Source organism: Polypterus senegalus, chromosome 18 (genome assembly GCF_016835505.1).
Source record: "Polypterus senegalus isolate Bchr_013 chromosome 18, ASM1683550v1, whole genome shotgun sequence".
Classification (NCBI taxonomy): Eukaryota; Metazoa; Chordata; class Cladistia; order Polypteriformes; family Polypteridae; genus Polypterus; species Polypterus senegalus.
The window spans coordinates 8,299,439-8,314,310 of record NC_053171.1 but is presented as its reverse complement, the minus strand read 5'-3'; the positions used below and the strand labels follow the sequence as shown (position 1 = coordinate 8,314,310).

The 14,872-nt window shown below is 40.0% G+C and overlaps 1 protein-coding gene and 1 long non-coding RNA gene across 5 annotated transcripts in view; one reads left to right on the top strand and one right to left on the bottom strand.

The window, feature by feature from the left end:
* Positions 1–1,175: 1,175 nt before the first annotated feature.
* On the bottom strand, positions 1,176–11,394 carry LOC120518948. 4 transcript variants are annotated; one of them, XR_005631342.1, is made up of 5 exons: positions 11,265–11,394; positions 6,023–6,094; positions 5,357–5,777; positions 4,877–4,925; positions 1,176–1,425 (listed from the first exon to the last, which is right to left on the bottom strand). It is a non-coding gene; the product is annotated as an uncharacterized LOC120518948 (long non-coding RNA). The 4 variants fall into 4 exon arrangements; XR_005631343.1 differs by lacking the exon at positions 4,877–4,925 and having other exon boundaries at positions 1,178–1,425; positions 5,357–5,774; XR_005631340.1 differs by lacking the exon at positions 4,877–4,925 and having other exon boundaries at positions 1,179–1,425.
* Positions 11,395–11,528: 134 nt separating this feature from the next.
* Positions 11,529–14,872, top strand: part of baz1a (bromodomain adjacent to zinc finger domain, 1A) — an 86,627-nt gene continuing 83,283 nt past the window's right edge. Inside the window, exons 1-2 of the mRNA XM_039741131.1 lie at positions 11,529–11,686; positions 12,005–12,169. Of these exons, the coding sequence (XP_039597065.1) occupies positions 12,057–12,169 (113 nt within the window). The 5' untranslated portion in view covers positions 11,529–11,686; positions 12,005–12,056. The remainder of the gene's footprint in view (positions 11,687–12,004; positions 12,170–14,872) is intronic.

Genomic DNA, 14,872 nt, shown 5'->3' with positions numbered 1-14,872 from the left:
TATCGCAGAGATCATTCATACGTCTTATGTATGTTACGGTGTAATTAGTATCTAAATATATCCCAGAAATATCCAATGTATGCGGCTTTTGTGGTAAAAATAATGCATGTATTGAACATATTTTTTTTTATAACTGTACGTTCCAAAAATGTTTACCCTACTTTAATGAAGTATTTTAGAAACAAAAAAATAAATGGCAAAATAAAAACAATGCTGATAAATCCTATTTTGTTATACAAAAAGTAACGTATGTCATGTAAGTTTGTAACAAATCTCTTAATTTTACTTGCAAAATTCTTTATCCACAAAATTAAATGTAGTAGCATAATTCTAAATTATAGTTTATTGATGAATTCCATTCATTTGTATACTGTATAGAGATATTAAAAACGGCAAGGCGACTAAAAGACTAAATCCGTTATCTAAATATTGATTTAATTTGTACTAATATAGTTTGTCACTGCGTTATGTAGTTTAATATTCGAATCAAAATCTTTTTATTTGTCAAATACAAATTATACATGTCATATAACAGTGAAATGTGTAGTTGCTTAACTCCAATGACTGTGCTTCGAGAGGAATATAAAGGGACAATAACAATGCATAATTTCATAAATTATAAAAATAATTGTAAAATACATATATAAACATAACATATATAATATAGTATAAATATGTATAAATAAATTATAAAATATATACAAAATTCATTAATAGAATTGTGTATATAGTAAATAATAACAATTAATAAATAATACCAATAACTAAACTGATGACTCATAAAACTTAATGTGAGAAAGTTAACAATGGAGCATCATGTTATCTGTAGACACTTTCCTTCTCTGACATTGCAGGTAACAACAATATTAATTTCTGTTGCACATTTCCATAAAAAGAATGGAGCTCAAAGTGTTCCAAGAGAAAGTTGCAAAAAAGAAGAAGAATATTAATGAAGAAGTAACAAAGAAAAAGTAAATAAATAAATCCATACAATGTGATAAAACATAGATTAGTGTATTAATTAATATTATTAATTTATTAATGAAGAATAAGATAAGTAACATTGATAAAGTTAATAAATCCATACAATTTTATAAAACATACATATATAATTAGTTTATTAATGAAGAATATGAATATTAATGAAGAACTAACAAAGAAAAAGTCAATAAATCCATACAATTTTATAAAACATAGCTATATAATTAGTAGGAGGGTAGCGTCCTTATCTACATCATCATAATGTAAGTCTGTAGAGAGGAGTCTTGTGATGAGGTCATATGGCTGGGAGGACAAAATAAAATCTGCAGGGGTTCAAAGGTGGCCACAAGACCACCCTAAAGCCCATCTCCATTTGGCATTCTACCCAACATAAATGTGCTTAACGCAATCCTCATTGTCTCCAGGCTTCATCCACTGCACACACTGGGGTGAAAGAGAATGACATTGATCATTAGCTTGCTAAAAATGTCGTGGAAAAAAATAGAATTAACACCGGGATAAAAAGAGGTATTATGTAATTAAAAGCAGTAGATTATTTTTTTTTCCTATGCTGATGGTGCAAGTACAACAGCACTTTCAACAGAATGATAGTCCAGTTGGCAGTACATAACACGAGTCAGACGATGTCCACATGGCATGACTTTTAGGTGTTTCTGTCGACTAAGTTAACCGATATCAACATTGCAGCATTTCACATTTTTATTTACTTAATCCCAGAGTCAGGTATTACATTTCTGTTTATTAACTAGTTTTGTAACAATGAGTTATATTCTAAAGTAATAGCGATAACAGAATGCAAATCCATGTGTTAGTAGATGACATTAGATTTGAGCTTTTTAGCAGCACCAACAGGGACGTGTGGTGGCTCAGTGGCTTTCATACACAGCAGACTGCAATTCAAGTGACATGACAATGGCATCAACTGCATATGTGTTAGCGGTGGAGGGTCTGTGACTAATTGCTCTTCAGGTTTCTTAAAAATCACATTTTTAAAATTATACCCAAATAGAGTATCCTATAATTAATACTTGAAAAATATCTGTTAATACATGACCAATAGTGGCATAAAATCTCTATCGATATTACCCAATGAGAGGAGAAAAGCAATTAAAATAAGTTCCCTGTCTGGCAATTAATATCAGTTAAAACACAGTAATCCATTAAAGTTACATAAATAAATAAGAACTTGGAAAACAACTTATTTATTGTGTAATTTGAATGGCACATGATGGGCAAAAAGACCAGGGGCTTGCCATGACTGTTTGAGCATCTCTGAGACTGAAAGACCAGGGGTTGAGCAGCAGAGATCATGAACTCTACTGCCATTGCTGAATCCATCCTGTATTTATGTTACGGCAGCTGCGCCTTTCTCGTGTAATTTAAGAGTTCAAAGTCCATTTAGTTGCAGGCTGATAATGTGAGCTCTTTACAATAATAATCTGCAGATAATTTTGTTCACTCAATTCAGTCTTATATGTTGTAATGGAATAGACTCTCTCCCCGTGCCAAACAGGCATGAAAAGGGGCAGGAGGTTCCCTGCCTACCCAAGGATCTGGACACAGGCTGCCATCTGAAAAATGGGTATGCTGGCGGAGGAACATTACCCACCCAGGAGGCCAGCTTGAAGGAAGGGCAGGGGGAGCTCAATTGTTCAACCTATACACTCCCCCAAACTGCTAGGTGGCAGCAACCCTGGAGCCAGGTACACCAATGGACAACCTCAAGGAATGCTGGGAGTGGTAGTGCCGTACAGCAGCCCTGTTGGGGTCCCTGCCACCAGGGAGTACTACTAGGAGCTGTTCTCCTTGGTTGGGACTTCTGATTGACCCTGAAGCACTTCCATTGGGTTATACCCTGGCACCAGAAGTACTCCCAGGTCCAGGATAAGTGGATCCATTCTGCCACATCCAGATAAGTTGGAGTTGGCAGGAAGGAGGGCAAAGCTCGAATGGAGGTGTGGAGGGCAGAATAAAGGAAAATTAGAGAGGGACTATGTTTTGGAATAGGCCTTGTTAAGGGATTTTTGTTAATGAATCCTTTATTTGAACCCGAGACTTGTGTTTGTGTCGTGGTGTCTGCGGGTTGGGTGTACTGCAATGCCCCCCCCCACTAGTCACAATGTGCTTACATAATTTCTTTAACTTTCCATTTGTTTACAGAGAAAAGTCAAGCAAAATGACACCTTTTATTGGCTAAAAAGATTACAATAATAAAATGCAAGCTTTCAAGGCAACTCAGGCCCCTTGTTGATTCCATCTTGCCTCTGTATACTCTCCTGTATTTTCCTCATTCCACCACCAGGTTTCCTTTTTCTCCTTCCTCTTTCCAGATGTCATACCAAGCACCCTTCTTGCTGTCACCCTTACCACTTCTGCTGTAGTTGCCCAACTGTCTGGTGACTCTTCACTGCCACCCAGTGCCTGTCTCACCTCCTCCCTAAACTCAACCTTGCAGTCTTCCTTTTTCAATTTCCACCATTTGACCCTTGGCTCTGGCCTCACTCTCCTCCTCTTCTTGATCTCCAACGTCAGACCACCATCCTATGCTGTTAACTACATTTCCCCTCCCACCACTTTGCAGTCTTCAATCTCCTTCAGATCAACTCTTCTGCATAGGATGTCATCTACCTGTGTGTATCTTCCTCCACTCTTGTACGTCACCCTATGTTCCTCCCTCTTCTTAAAATACGTATTCACCTCAGCTATGTCTGTCCTTTTGGCAAAATCCACTATCCTCTGACCTTCTTCATTCCTCTCCTTGACACCATACCTACCCATCACCTCCTCGTCTCCACTGTTCCCTTCACCAACATGCCCACTGAAATCTGCTCCTAAAACCACTTTCTGTTCCTTGGGTACACTCTTCATCACTTCATCCAACTCACTCCAAAAATCTTCTTTCTTACCCCTTGCACACCCAACTTGTGGTGCATATGCACTAACAACATTCATCATCACACCTCCAATTTCCAACTTCATAATCATTACTCTGCTTTGCTTTGCTTTGGGCTGTATGTTTTGGGTCATTGTCCATCTTTATCATGAAACACCCACCGCCCAATCAATTTGACTGTATTGAGCTGGATTTGAGCAGACAGTATGTCTCTGATCACCTCAGAATTCATTCGGCTGCTTCTGTCCTGTGTCACATCATCAATAAACAGAAGTGTCCCAGTGCCACTGGCAGCCATCACACTGCCTGACTCCACCGTGTTTCACAGATGATGTGCTATACTTTAGATAATGAGCTGTTCCACGCCTTCTCCATACTTTTTTCTTGCCATCAGTCTGGTGGAGGTTGATCTTGGTTTCATCTGTCCAAAGAATGTTTTTCCAGAACTGTGCTGGCTTTTTTAGATGTTCTTTAGCAAGTCCAATCTAGCCTTTCTATTCTTGAGGCTTATGAGTGGCTTTCACCTTGAAGTGCACCCTCTGTATTTACTTTCATGCAGTCTTCTCTTTATGGTAGACTTGGATATCGATACGCCGACCCCTGGAGAGTGTTGTTCACTTGGTGGGCTGTTGTGAAGGGGTTTCTCTTCACCATGGAAATGATTCTGCGATCATCCACCACTGTTGTCTTCCATGGACGTCCAGGTCTTTTTGCGTTGCCGAGTTCACCAGTGCTTGCTTTCTCTCCTAGGATGTACCAAACTGTAGATTTTGCCACTCGTAATATTGTAGCAATTTCTCGGATGGGTTTTTTCTGTTTCCGCAGCTTAAGGTTGGCTTCTTTCACCTGCATGGAGAGCTCCTTTGACCGCATGTTGTCTGTTCACAGCAAAATCTTCCACATGCAAGCACCACACCTCAAGTCAACTCCAGGCCTTTTATCTGCTTAATTGATAAGACATAACGACGGACTTGAACACACCTGCACATGAAATACCCTTTGAGTTGATTGTCCAATCACTTTTGAGCCCCTGAAATGAAGGGATTGTGTTAAAAAATACTTTAGTTGCCTCACATTTTTATGCAATTGTTTTGTTCACCCCACTGAATTTAAGTTGAAAGTTGTTTCATTTAAAATTCATTGTGGTAATGTACAGAACCAAAATGAGAAAAAAGTGGTCTCTGTCCAAATATTTATGGACCTAACTGTAACTTTCCAAGATAATATTAACTCATGTCTTGATGCATGCTCAATAATCCAGGAAAGGAAATTCTAGAATGTTGATTCTGTTCATCTGGACATAGTGAGTGATGAGTAATGAAACGTATCGGAAAAAAAACTATGTCCAGATGAACAGAATCAACATTCTAGAATTATTTTAACTCTTTTAGGGCGGATGTCGACTTTTGTCGACAGAAGGGGTAATGGCAATAATCAGCTGTAAACACGGAAAAAACTCACCATTATGGTAAAGGTAGACTTGGAGGAATGTTAGACTCGTTGACTTGTGACATCAAATCCCCACATGTGTGTGACACAGTGAAGAGCAAACCACAGCAAAAATGGCATCGATATCTGGCAAGAGACAGAAGTGAATGCACAAAGCAAAATACTCAGTGGATGATTTTGCATATATTTTATTATTTTGAATTGGACTCTTGAGTTGTCAGACTGTAATTTTGGTGCAATTGATCTGGAGATTGAGATGGAAAATGAAAGTAAGGTACCGGGATCAGCAGATCGGTCGCCAGTTGTGGTGCTGAACACATTCATGTAGCTGATGCGCCTACAGCAACATTCACCTGGGAGGACCACCACTTACAGTGACAAGAGGTACGAAAGAGATTGCATCGTCTCCGTCAATGCCGCCCCTGCACAGCTGCTGCCACAGTAGCCGAAGATGGTGAACATGCAGAGAAAGTGACCACAGAAACAGCAACAGGTGTTTAATGTTGTTTTTGTGAGAAATTATTGCTTTAAAATTATCTCTTGTGAATAAGGCACACCTCAATTTTTACAGAACTAAAATGAGTGAAAATTGCATGCATTATACACATGATTTTACAACAGTTTTCATGTCAGATACTTTTACTTAAGTAAATTTGTGTCTATAGAGTAGAGTAATACCTCTCTAGTTGAGCAGATCTGCAACTACTTTTTCCACCTCTGCTGGCTTCCACTTGATTGGCTGGCTTTGATCTACAGTGGGTTCAAAATAAAATTCAAAATTCCATCATGAAATGTAACAAAATACACTCAAAATTCCCTTCTAGGGAGGGGATCACCACCAACCCCTGGCTAATAGAGAGCAAGGCAACAAAAATGATTTATAAAAGAAGAATTTATTAGCAAAATATAAAAAGCTAGCCGACGCCCACCGTAGCATACGGCGGTGTAAGAATAGGAATAATAAACAGTGTGAAAGGAATTCTGAAATCAAGAAGAAAGAAATACTTCTTGAAAGATGCAGTTGTGGATAGGTGTTTTGCTGGAGACGATAGATAATGAAAGAACGAACCAGAAGAGAAATATATATAAGAATTCTCTTATATATATTTCTCTTCTGGTTCGTCCTGCTTCCTCTTCAAACCAGGTCCCCCCCACACACAGCTCACACGGCATTTCTCGATTCCTATTCCTCCTCTTCCAAACCCTTCCCCATGCTGGCTGCAGCCTCCCATACACCCTCACGCCGCTTTTCTCAATCCCTATTCCTCCTTCGGACTACTGTGTTCCCCGTTCCTCTCTCTTGACCCCATTGGTGTCACGTCACTGCTAAAGTGAAACGTCACGCAGTCAGGTTAAGAAGGCAAAAGAATTTGCTTAAAAGCCAATCTAAATTAAAGAGGTCTAATCCACAATTCTTAAATCATAATCCAAAGAACATGAGCACAAATAAATCCTAAATCTGAGAACCAAAGAAATAGCAATGCTAACCTGACCACCTTTAGTTTGCATACAACGAACGACAAGGGTCTGCATTTCCCATGAGCCTTTACAAGGCTGGGAGAAGTCTCTCAACAGAAATGAACAGGTGGACCCACCTCTTGGGGATCCATCCACAAAACACAAGGGAAATGGCAGAACAATAATCCACATACAAACAATAAACAAAGGTGATAAAAAATACATAAATATGCAAATATTAACCATAAATAACAACTTTAACACAAATGATACTAGCCAAAGGCCTAAAAATGAACAAAACGCAAGACAAGGTAGGAGCTCTGGCTTAAACTTAACATGTCCACTTTTTGGGCCTGTGTAGGCTGTAAGCATTACTTTTCAGTTTGGCGCTAGGCAGTTTGAAGAGATGAGGCCTACCTTGCTGGTAATAACCTAAGGATCACAATACCACAATACAACCTCCTGGTGCCCTAGATGTTCTGATCACAAAAGGCCTGGAAAATAATATTGAAAAGATGATAAAAACAATAAGTAAAACTCGAGCCCAGTATTGTCAAGAACTTGAAAGTTCCCAAGCACACAGTCTTTAAAAAAAAAAAAAAAACTGTAGTAAAAATGTCCGAGTGGAAGGATCCAAGTTTTACCTTAACATATGGTTTTGGGGGACAGGTGTGAAGGTGTTCTATCCCTCCATTGGTCTTAAGTATTGCTGTTTGGAAGTGACTTGTATCAGAAGCCTTTAAGTACCATGACGTCCCTATTGGCTCTAGGGGTTGGATAGAAAACCTATAAATTTGTCCACTCTCTCGCTCTCTCTCTTACCAAACTGATGAATAACCATCTCACACCAAGAACTGAAAAGGACAACAATAAAGTGCACAGCTCGGCAACCATATTGAGACAGGCAATGCGGCCTGTTCTGAAGAAAGCTAACCACAAATGATGCCTTAATTAGAGACATTTTAATTACATGTAACTAACAAGTCTGTGTGCCAACTGAAGCTACACATCACCATTTATCAGGTTGTAGGGTTGCCAATATTCAAATGTACTTTGCATATTGTTATTATTTATGAATATTATCAATAATACATTGTTTAAATTGTAACTTAACTCCTGCTTGTCTTTTACTACACCTAATTGCCTGAGGTTATAGATGTAGAAGGGAAGGTGGGGAGAGGTTATATGGTACAGTACCTTATAAACAGTGTTAAGTCTGGGAGATTTGAGGCATTCTGACAAAGGCTACATATTAATAATACAAAAGGGGGAAGTAGAGTAAAATATTACTCTACCAAGACAAAACAGGGGCCATGCAAACCTGTATTAATACTTGTGTGCACATTAAAATGTTTCTTTTGTACAATGTACAATTCTCATGACAGCGGAATAGGTTATTCTTACCCAGTCTACTGCAGTAATTGCACTGGAAAGTGTGGTTAACATCCACTCATGCATGGGAAAAAAATACCGTTGAATACCGTGAAACCAGCATAATTTTGAAAAATACTGTGATATAGAATTTTGGTCATAACCCCCAGCACTACAAGCAATGTATGGAAATATTTAAAGATTGATAGAGGGATATAACATTATTTGTCCCCACTGGGAAATTTGACTTTTTGCAGACACTCTTTAAATAAATAAATAAATAAATACTGCGCGGGATGGCCAAGGTTGCCCAAAGGATGGAAGGATGGGGGAAGGCCGCTACTTGTCGACACTGCCTCCCCCAAAATGCTAGAAGGCAGATTCCCTGAAGTGTAGCGGTGCCCAAGATTCCCACAGGGCATCCTGGAACTTGGAGTCCGGTTTCTCTGCCCTGTTGGGTGCTGTGGGTGCCACCAGGGGGAACTGTGAAAGGACCTGGGGAGTCATGCTTCACTTGCAGCCCAGAAGTACTTCTATACTAATAAAAGGCAAAGCCCTCACTGACTGACTGACTGACTCATCACTAATTCTCCAACTTCCCATGTACGTAGAAGGCTAAAATTTGGCGGGCTCATTCCTTACAGCTTACTTACAAAAGTTAGGCAGGTTTAATTTCGAAATTCTACGCGTAACAGTCATAACTGGAACCTACTTACGTACATATATACCGGCCATAGCCTGCAGCTCGGTTGCCATGTGAGGCGGAGTTGCGCCTCTCATCGTCACACCTCCCACGTAATTGAGTGCCTGTCCATATAAGGCCGTCCGTCAGCAGCAATCCAACAGAAACATTCTGCCGCTAAATATTTGCAGGTGAAGAACTGTGCTTATGCGGACGAAAATGAGATGGTCAGGGTGGTGTTTGGCACAAACTCAGCGAAACTGCAAGAGAAACTTTTAAGTGCCGAGTCTTAGCGAACATTAAATAAAGCTGTGGACATCGCACGATAGCACAAGCACAGCTGAGAACCTTTGATGCATGTACTCCGAGCGGCTCACGTGAACTGACTGTGTACGCAGTACGCAGAGAACAAGCAAGAGCTCTAAAGAGTGCTGAACAAAAATTGCATTACACAATTGAGAAGGCAGCAAAAGAATATGAAGCGAGTGACGCATACAAGCATATTCATAAGTGGAGCTACTGCGGAAACAAATCACGGTGTAAACCGCAAGTTTAAATTAAGTTTATAGACACGCTGCCGCTGGCGTTTGTCATGCCTATGACGAATACGATATTTGCGAGATACAAGTTTAATGAGAAGACGCAGGGTATAAACGAGACTTTTGATCACTTTGTAATGGAGTTAAAATTGCTGGTGAAGGACTGTGCTTATGCAAACGAAGATGAGATGGTCACGGAAACTTTTAAGTGCTGGGTCTGAGCTAACATTAAATAATTGCTGGTGAAGGACTGTGCTTATGCAAATGAATAGGAAAGCAAGGTATAAAGCTTAACTTTAAATTAAGTTCATAGACACACTGCCGCTGGCATTTGTCATGTCTAAGACGAATAGGATATTCGCGAGATACAAGTTTAATGAGAGGACGCAGGGTATAAACGATACTTTTGATCACTTTGTAACAGAGTTAAAATTGCTGGTGAAGGACTGTGTTTATGCAAACGAAGATGAGACGGTCAGGGACAGAATAGTGTTTGGCACAAACTCAGCAAAAGTGCGAGAGAAACTTTTTTACGTTCATAGACACGCTGCCGCTAAATGTTCACAGACAATTCCACAACTTAATACCGGTAATGCCTGTTGAACATCTTAGATTCACAAGTACCTATTTTGGTAGTGATCACTTTGATGAATGAAACCTGTTATCTTTACAACGGTTGACAACGAAGATGAGATGGTCAGGGATAGAGTAGACAAACATGGACTGTAACTTGAACACAACACATCCTCCAAATACGAACTTGATTAAAACAAATAATGATAATCAAATCCTGGACGACAGCAACACTCATAACGGTCACAAAACAATTACATTGACAATAATGTTATGTTATTTTTAAAATGTTTCCTTTTCTTTTTTATAACTTCTTTAACACACTTCTTCTCCGCTGCGAAGCGCAGGTATTTTTCTACTCAGTACATAAAATTAATTTATTTATATGCCCAAATGCCCTAATCGCCAGTCTGCCCCTGCCTGATACACATTTGAAAGCATTAACATTTGAATACTGCAGGTGCAGCTGGTTGCCTCCACAAAAGGAACACATGACAAGAAACTTAAACTTGTGACACTCAAACCCTGGATGATAAATGCATGAGGTATCAGGCACCTGGAACTCAGTAATGTATTTTTGTATATCATACATTGTACCCTATTATGTGAAATACAACACTCAATTCACATCTTAGCCTTGTTTGCGTCCCACATGCAACTCTTCACATTTACTGTCAAGTGTACATAGTACAATTAAAATATTTACTTGGATGTGTGCTATAAACTGTTTAGTACACAAGTAGGCTACCAACTGAAAATGGTAGTACAACACCAACATATAATGAATACAGTATTGATAATAAATACTAGACATTATTTATTAGGTTAATGTGTGTTTAAACACATCAAGCAGGTTAACATTAGGAGCCTTGGGGCCCCTAGATAAAAACTATCCCCCAATTAAAACACCACTCGAGTGTGTGGCGATGATCCTGTACCGTTTGAATATTGTCCACTTTACAGAGATATGATCATATTAAAATGCTTTAAATTCTGGAATGTGTTCATCGGCCCTCTCCGAACTTATAAAAAAACAGCAGAATTAAGCACAAATTGCGTTTATCATTACACGAATTGCCTCTTACGGAATTATAATTCGTATTTTCTTTAGGAGTAAAGCCCTATTGACTCACGGATCTCTACGAACGTGAAGCAAGCAAAATACAAGATTTACAAATGCATTACCACTGAAGCATAAAATCAAGCGGAATTATTCAGAAGGAAACTGTACTTAAAACATTTCCACGTTTAGCCAATCCAGACAGAGCACATCCCGTATGTTCCTACCACTTCTTACATGTGTCCATTTTAACCGAACAGCTCGCTGTTTCTCCAACGCTAACGTCAAGACTGGCAGCTTCCGACAGGCCCGAGAGCTCCTTATCCCCCCGCTCTCGATTACCGCGCGCTACTACGGCGACTGGCGCCAAAAGTCCCGCCCTCTTTTCAAACAAACGTTCCTTAAGGCGTCAATGATTGGTGGAATTAAGTAGGCTGCTCAAGCAATAGCCAATGGGAAGCGAGAACTCTCGTAGGGGCGGGATATACCGCTTTTCCGTGTCTCTTCCTCATCAGTGAAGTAGAGCGGATCAAAACTTGTCTGCCGCCGGAGCGTCCGTCGGGGGGATTGCGGGGCGGCGTAAAGTACAGTGACATTTCAATTCAAAGCGGATTGTTTTCAAAGGCGACCGGCGGCTTTACACACTCTCGTGGCTTGGGGTAACACTTTTTTTTCTTTTTTGCTCCCGCATGGCTCGAGCACATTTCTTGTGAAGTGTGTTTAACGTCACTAGCAATTGTGCGGGTGTGTGTGTGTGTGTGTATGTATGCGAGAGCAGCGCGTGTGTCTCATTAACAAAGGGCCGAGTTTCCTCGTGAGAGTTTTCTTCTCAATAATGACTCTCGTTTGCCGTCTTTCTCCCTAGCCAGTGTTTTGGCAGACTTGCTTCTGATCGGCAGGGCAGTTAAGACGGCGGAGGACTCGCCGGTGACCGTTTCTCCCTCTTACTTTCCCTCCAATTTATTTTGAAACTCCAGACGAAGAAAAGCTAGCGACCAGACGCAGAAGGGCACGAAGATAAAAGAAAAGATGCCGCTTCTCCATCGAAAGCCGTTTGTCAGACGGAAGGTTCCTTCGGATCTCCGACTGGACGAAGAAGTTTTTCACTGTAAATTCACCAACGAGATCTTCAGAGACTACGAGTAAGATATTCGCCGAGTCTTCTGCGTTTGTGTTTATTTAATGCAGGGCAAGGGGAGAGAGAGATTGACAATAAAAAAAAAGCATGACACTCGCGGAAGTCGCGATTTTACTTTTTGTTTTTGTTTTGTCCAAAGTCCGATTTTAGTGTTCGGTCTTAGCCCAGAAAGCTTGCGATTTTAAACGGACGGTTCATTTCCTGGCGGTGAGTTGTAATCGCTTTCGTACATGTTGTTTTTCTTCCTCCTTGGGACGTCAGGTGTTCAGCGGCACGATGTCGTCGCATCTCGGGCCTGTCTTAAGAGTACGTCGCTGAACGGTCCGCTTGCTGCTGATCCATTCGTAATTCACACATTTTGATGTAAATGCGAGGGATTGCCTTACTTCACTCTTGCAACTCTTGTTTATCTGTCCCGAGGACGAGATCTGCGTGTTGTGCGATTAGCTGTGGGGGCGGGTGGTTGCCCTATTTCTAGCAGAGCCATATTATATAAATTTTTTATAAGTCTTGTTAAGCGTCGAAGTGCCAGTTAGGCCCCTCGGTTCGGAACTCATTATTTCTCGATTTAGAGTAGTTTTCATTTTGATGTGTGTTGGTTATGATCAGTTGAAGGTTGCGATTCGTTTTTAATGTGCCCCTTTCCACGTGAAGAGGAAGTGTAGAAGAAACTTAATGTTCAGGCCCCGTATGTTTCAATATTTGTCATTTATGAGTAGTGGAATCTAATGCTTTAACTGATGACCAACCCATCATAACACTACCCTGCATTAACGCATACGGACTTGACAGTTTTGGCGAGAAGAGGCAATTCTGCCCTTTCCAGTAAGTTTTACAAAGCATCAATTAACCCGTCGAGTTTTTCCATGGTTCCAATATGCGACTCCCCATAACATTCATTGTTTGGTAGTGTATTCATATATCAGCGGTTCTCTTTGTGATGCAGAACCATTTTTATGAAATTTAGCTTCCATCTTTGCCCTTGCATTCTAGTTGATGAATCCTCTTTACAGGGAACAGCTGGAATCTACTGTACTAATTTCTTGTATAATTTTACATAATTCTGTAATCTCTCTGCCTACATCTTATTTGAAGGACTACAATATTTTAAGTTTAAAAAAAAAAAAATCACCTGCTTACTATATCTGGAAACGCTTAAATTGCTGTACTCTGACCTCTCTGTGTGCTTAATTATCTACAAGAGCAGCATTTGGAGATCGCAAGTGGGGCGACCACCCAATACCCCGCGCCTAAGGAGACCCTGCTTTTGAGGTCTGCATGACCCATTCCAGCGGATTTGGCCAGTTATGTTTTCCTGTTCCATTTTGATAAAGTCCACATGTCATCTTGCAAAAATTTAGCTGAATACTGTAATGAGAATCTGGTTTATGTTAACAATTTTTATTTTGATTTTTAATTTGCGCTCAAGTTTATACAGTCCACACATACCGGTAACCGCATTTGACGTAACTGGCCGTGCACACCCCTAAGGCTGCCTCTGATTATCCATGTTTCTATACGGATATGTGTATGTTCATCTTTGTGTCTGTCTGGTTAGTAAGAATATTTAAAAACTGGCAAAACATGTAGAAGGAGAATTGGAAAAAAGACCCAAAACACTAAAAATTACAAGTGAGGTTCTAAAAATAAGAAAATTGGTCTTGGTGACTTATACTATTGTCCGACGTTAATACACTGGCTAGAGCTACATGCTTATGACTTTTTTGCACCTGCTTCAGCCCTGCGAACAAGGTTTATAGCTATAATGCTAATGACATAACTTCACATGGTGGCAAATGGGTGAATGAAAACAACGATGAATCAAGATACACTTTGGGGAGCCAAAAGCCCTGACACGACTAGGCTAGAGTTAGTTGCAGTACCAGGCCAATGTGGTTGCAACCACTGCCGCATTTTCCCAGCAAAACGCGTCTACTGTCTATAAGAGAAAGTGGTGAAAATGGAAAGCTCTATCCATAGAGGAAAAACATTTGGGTGTGTATTATTATAACGGACCAAATGGACAACCATTGAATGAAGTAAAAAGGTCTGTGTTAATTAGTTAGTAGCACAGCTAGTGTGTGTATGCATATGTATCATTTTTTAAATACGTATACTAGAACTGCTTACCATTATTGCATGTAGTCTTTCTCTAGTGTGTTGTACAGATCAAGAGTAGCCTCTAATTTCTACTTAATATCTCATGCAATGTTGCATAACATCCTATTAGCCTTAGTCGCTTTTGCACACTGTCTTAAATGTGGACACTGAGTGTATAACTCCCAAGTCCTTCTCCTAAAAGCCATGTTATATTAGACAATTTTCCAGTGATTTTTCAATCATAGCCAGTCATTTAGTCGGACAGGCCCAGAAACTCACTAAAACTAGTCCACATCTACCTCTGGCAATTGTGTCTTTAGTTGTAGCAGGGGGTACCATGTGCATGAGAGCCTGACAATCAATGGATGCTCTTTTAGAAAATTCATTTGTTGCAGGTTTGTTGGATCTTACAATCATCTGTCAAATGTCTCATGTTTTATGTGCTGTGATCAAAAGCAAAACGAGTACAGAGATTGTGGCTGAACTTGCCCATGGCTATTAACCTGTCATAGAGGGGTGGCTTCATCAGGCAGCACCTTCTTGATTGTCAAAAATTGTTTTTGGATGGCTAGGACATAGTCGCTAAATGTGACATGCCTGTCGTTAT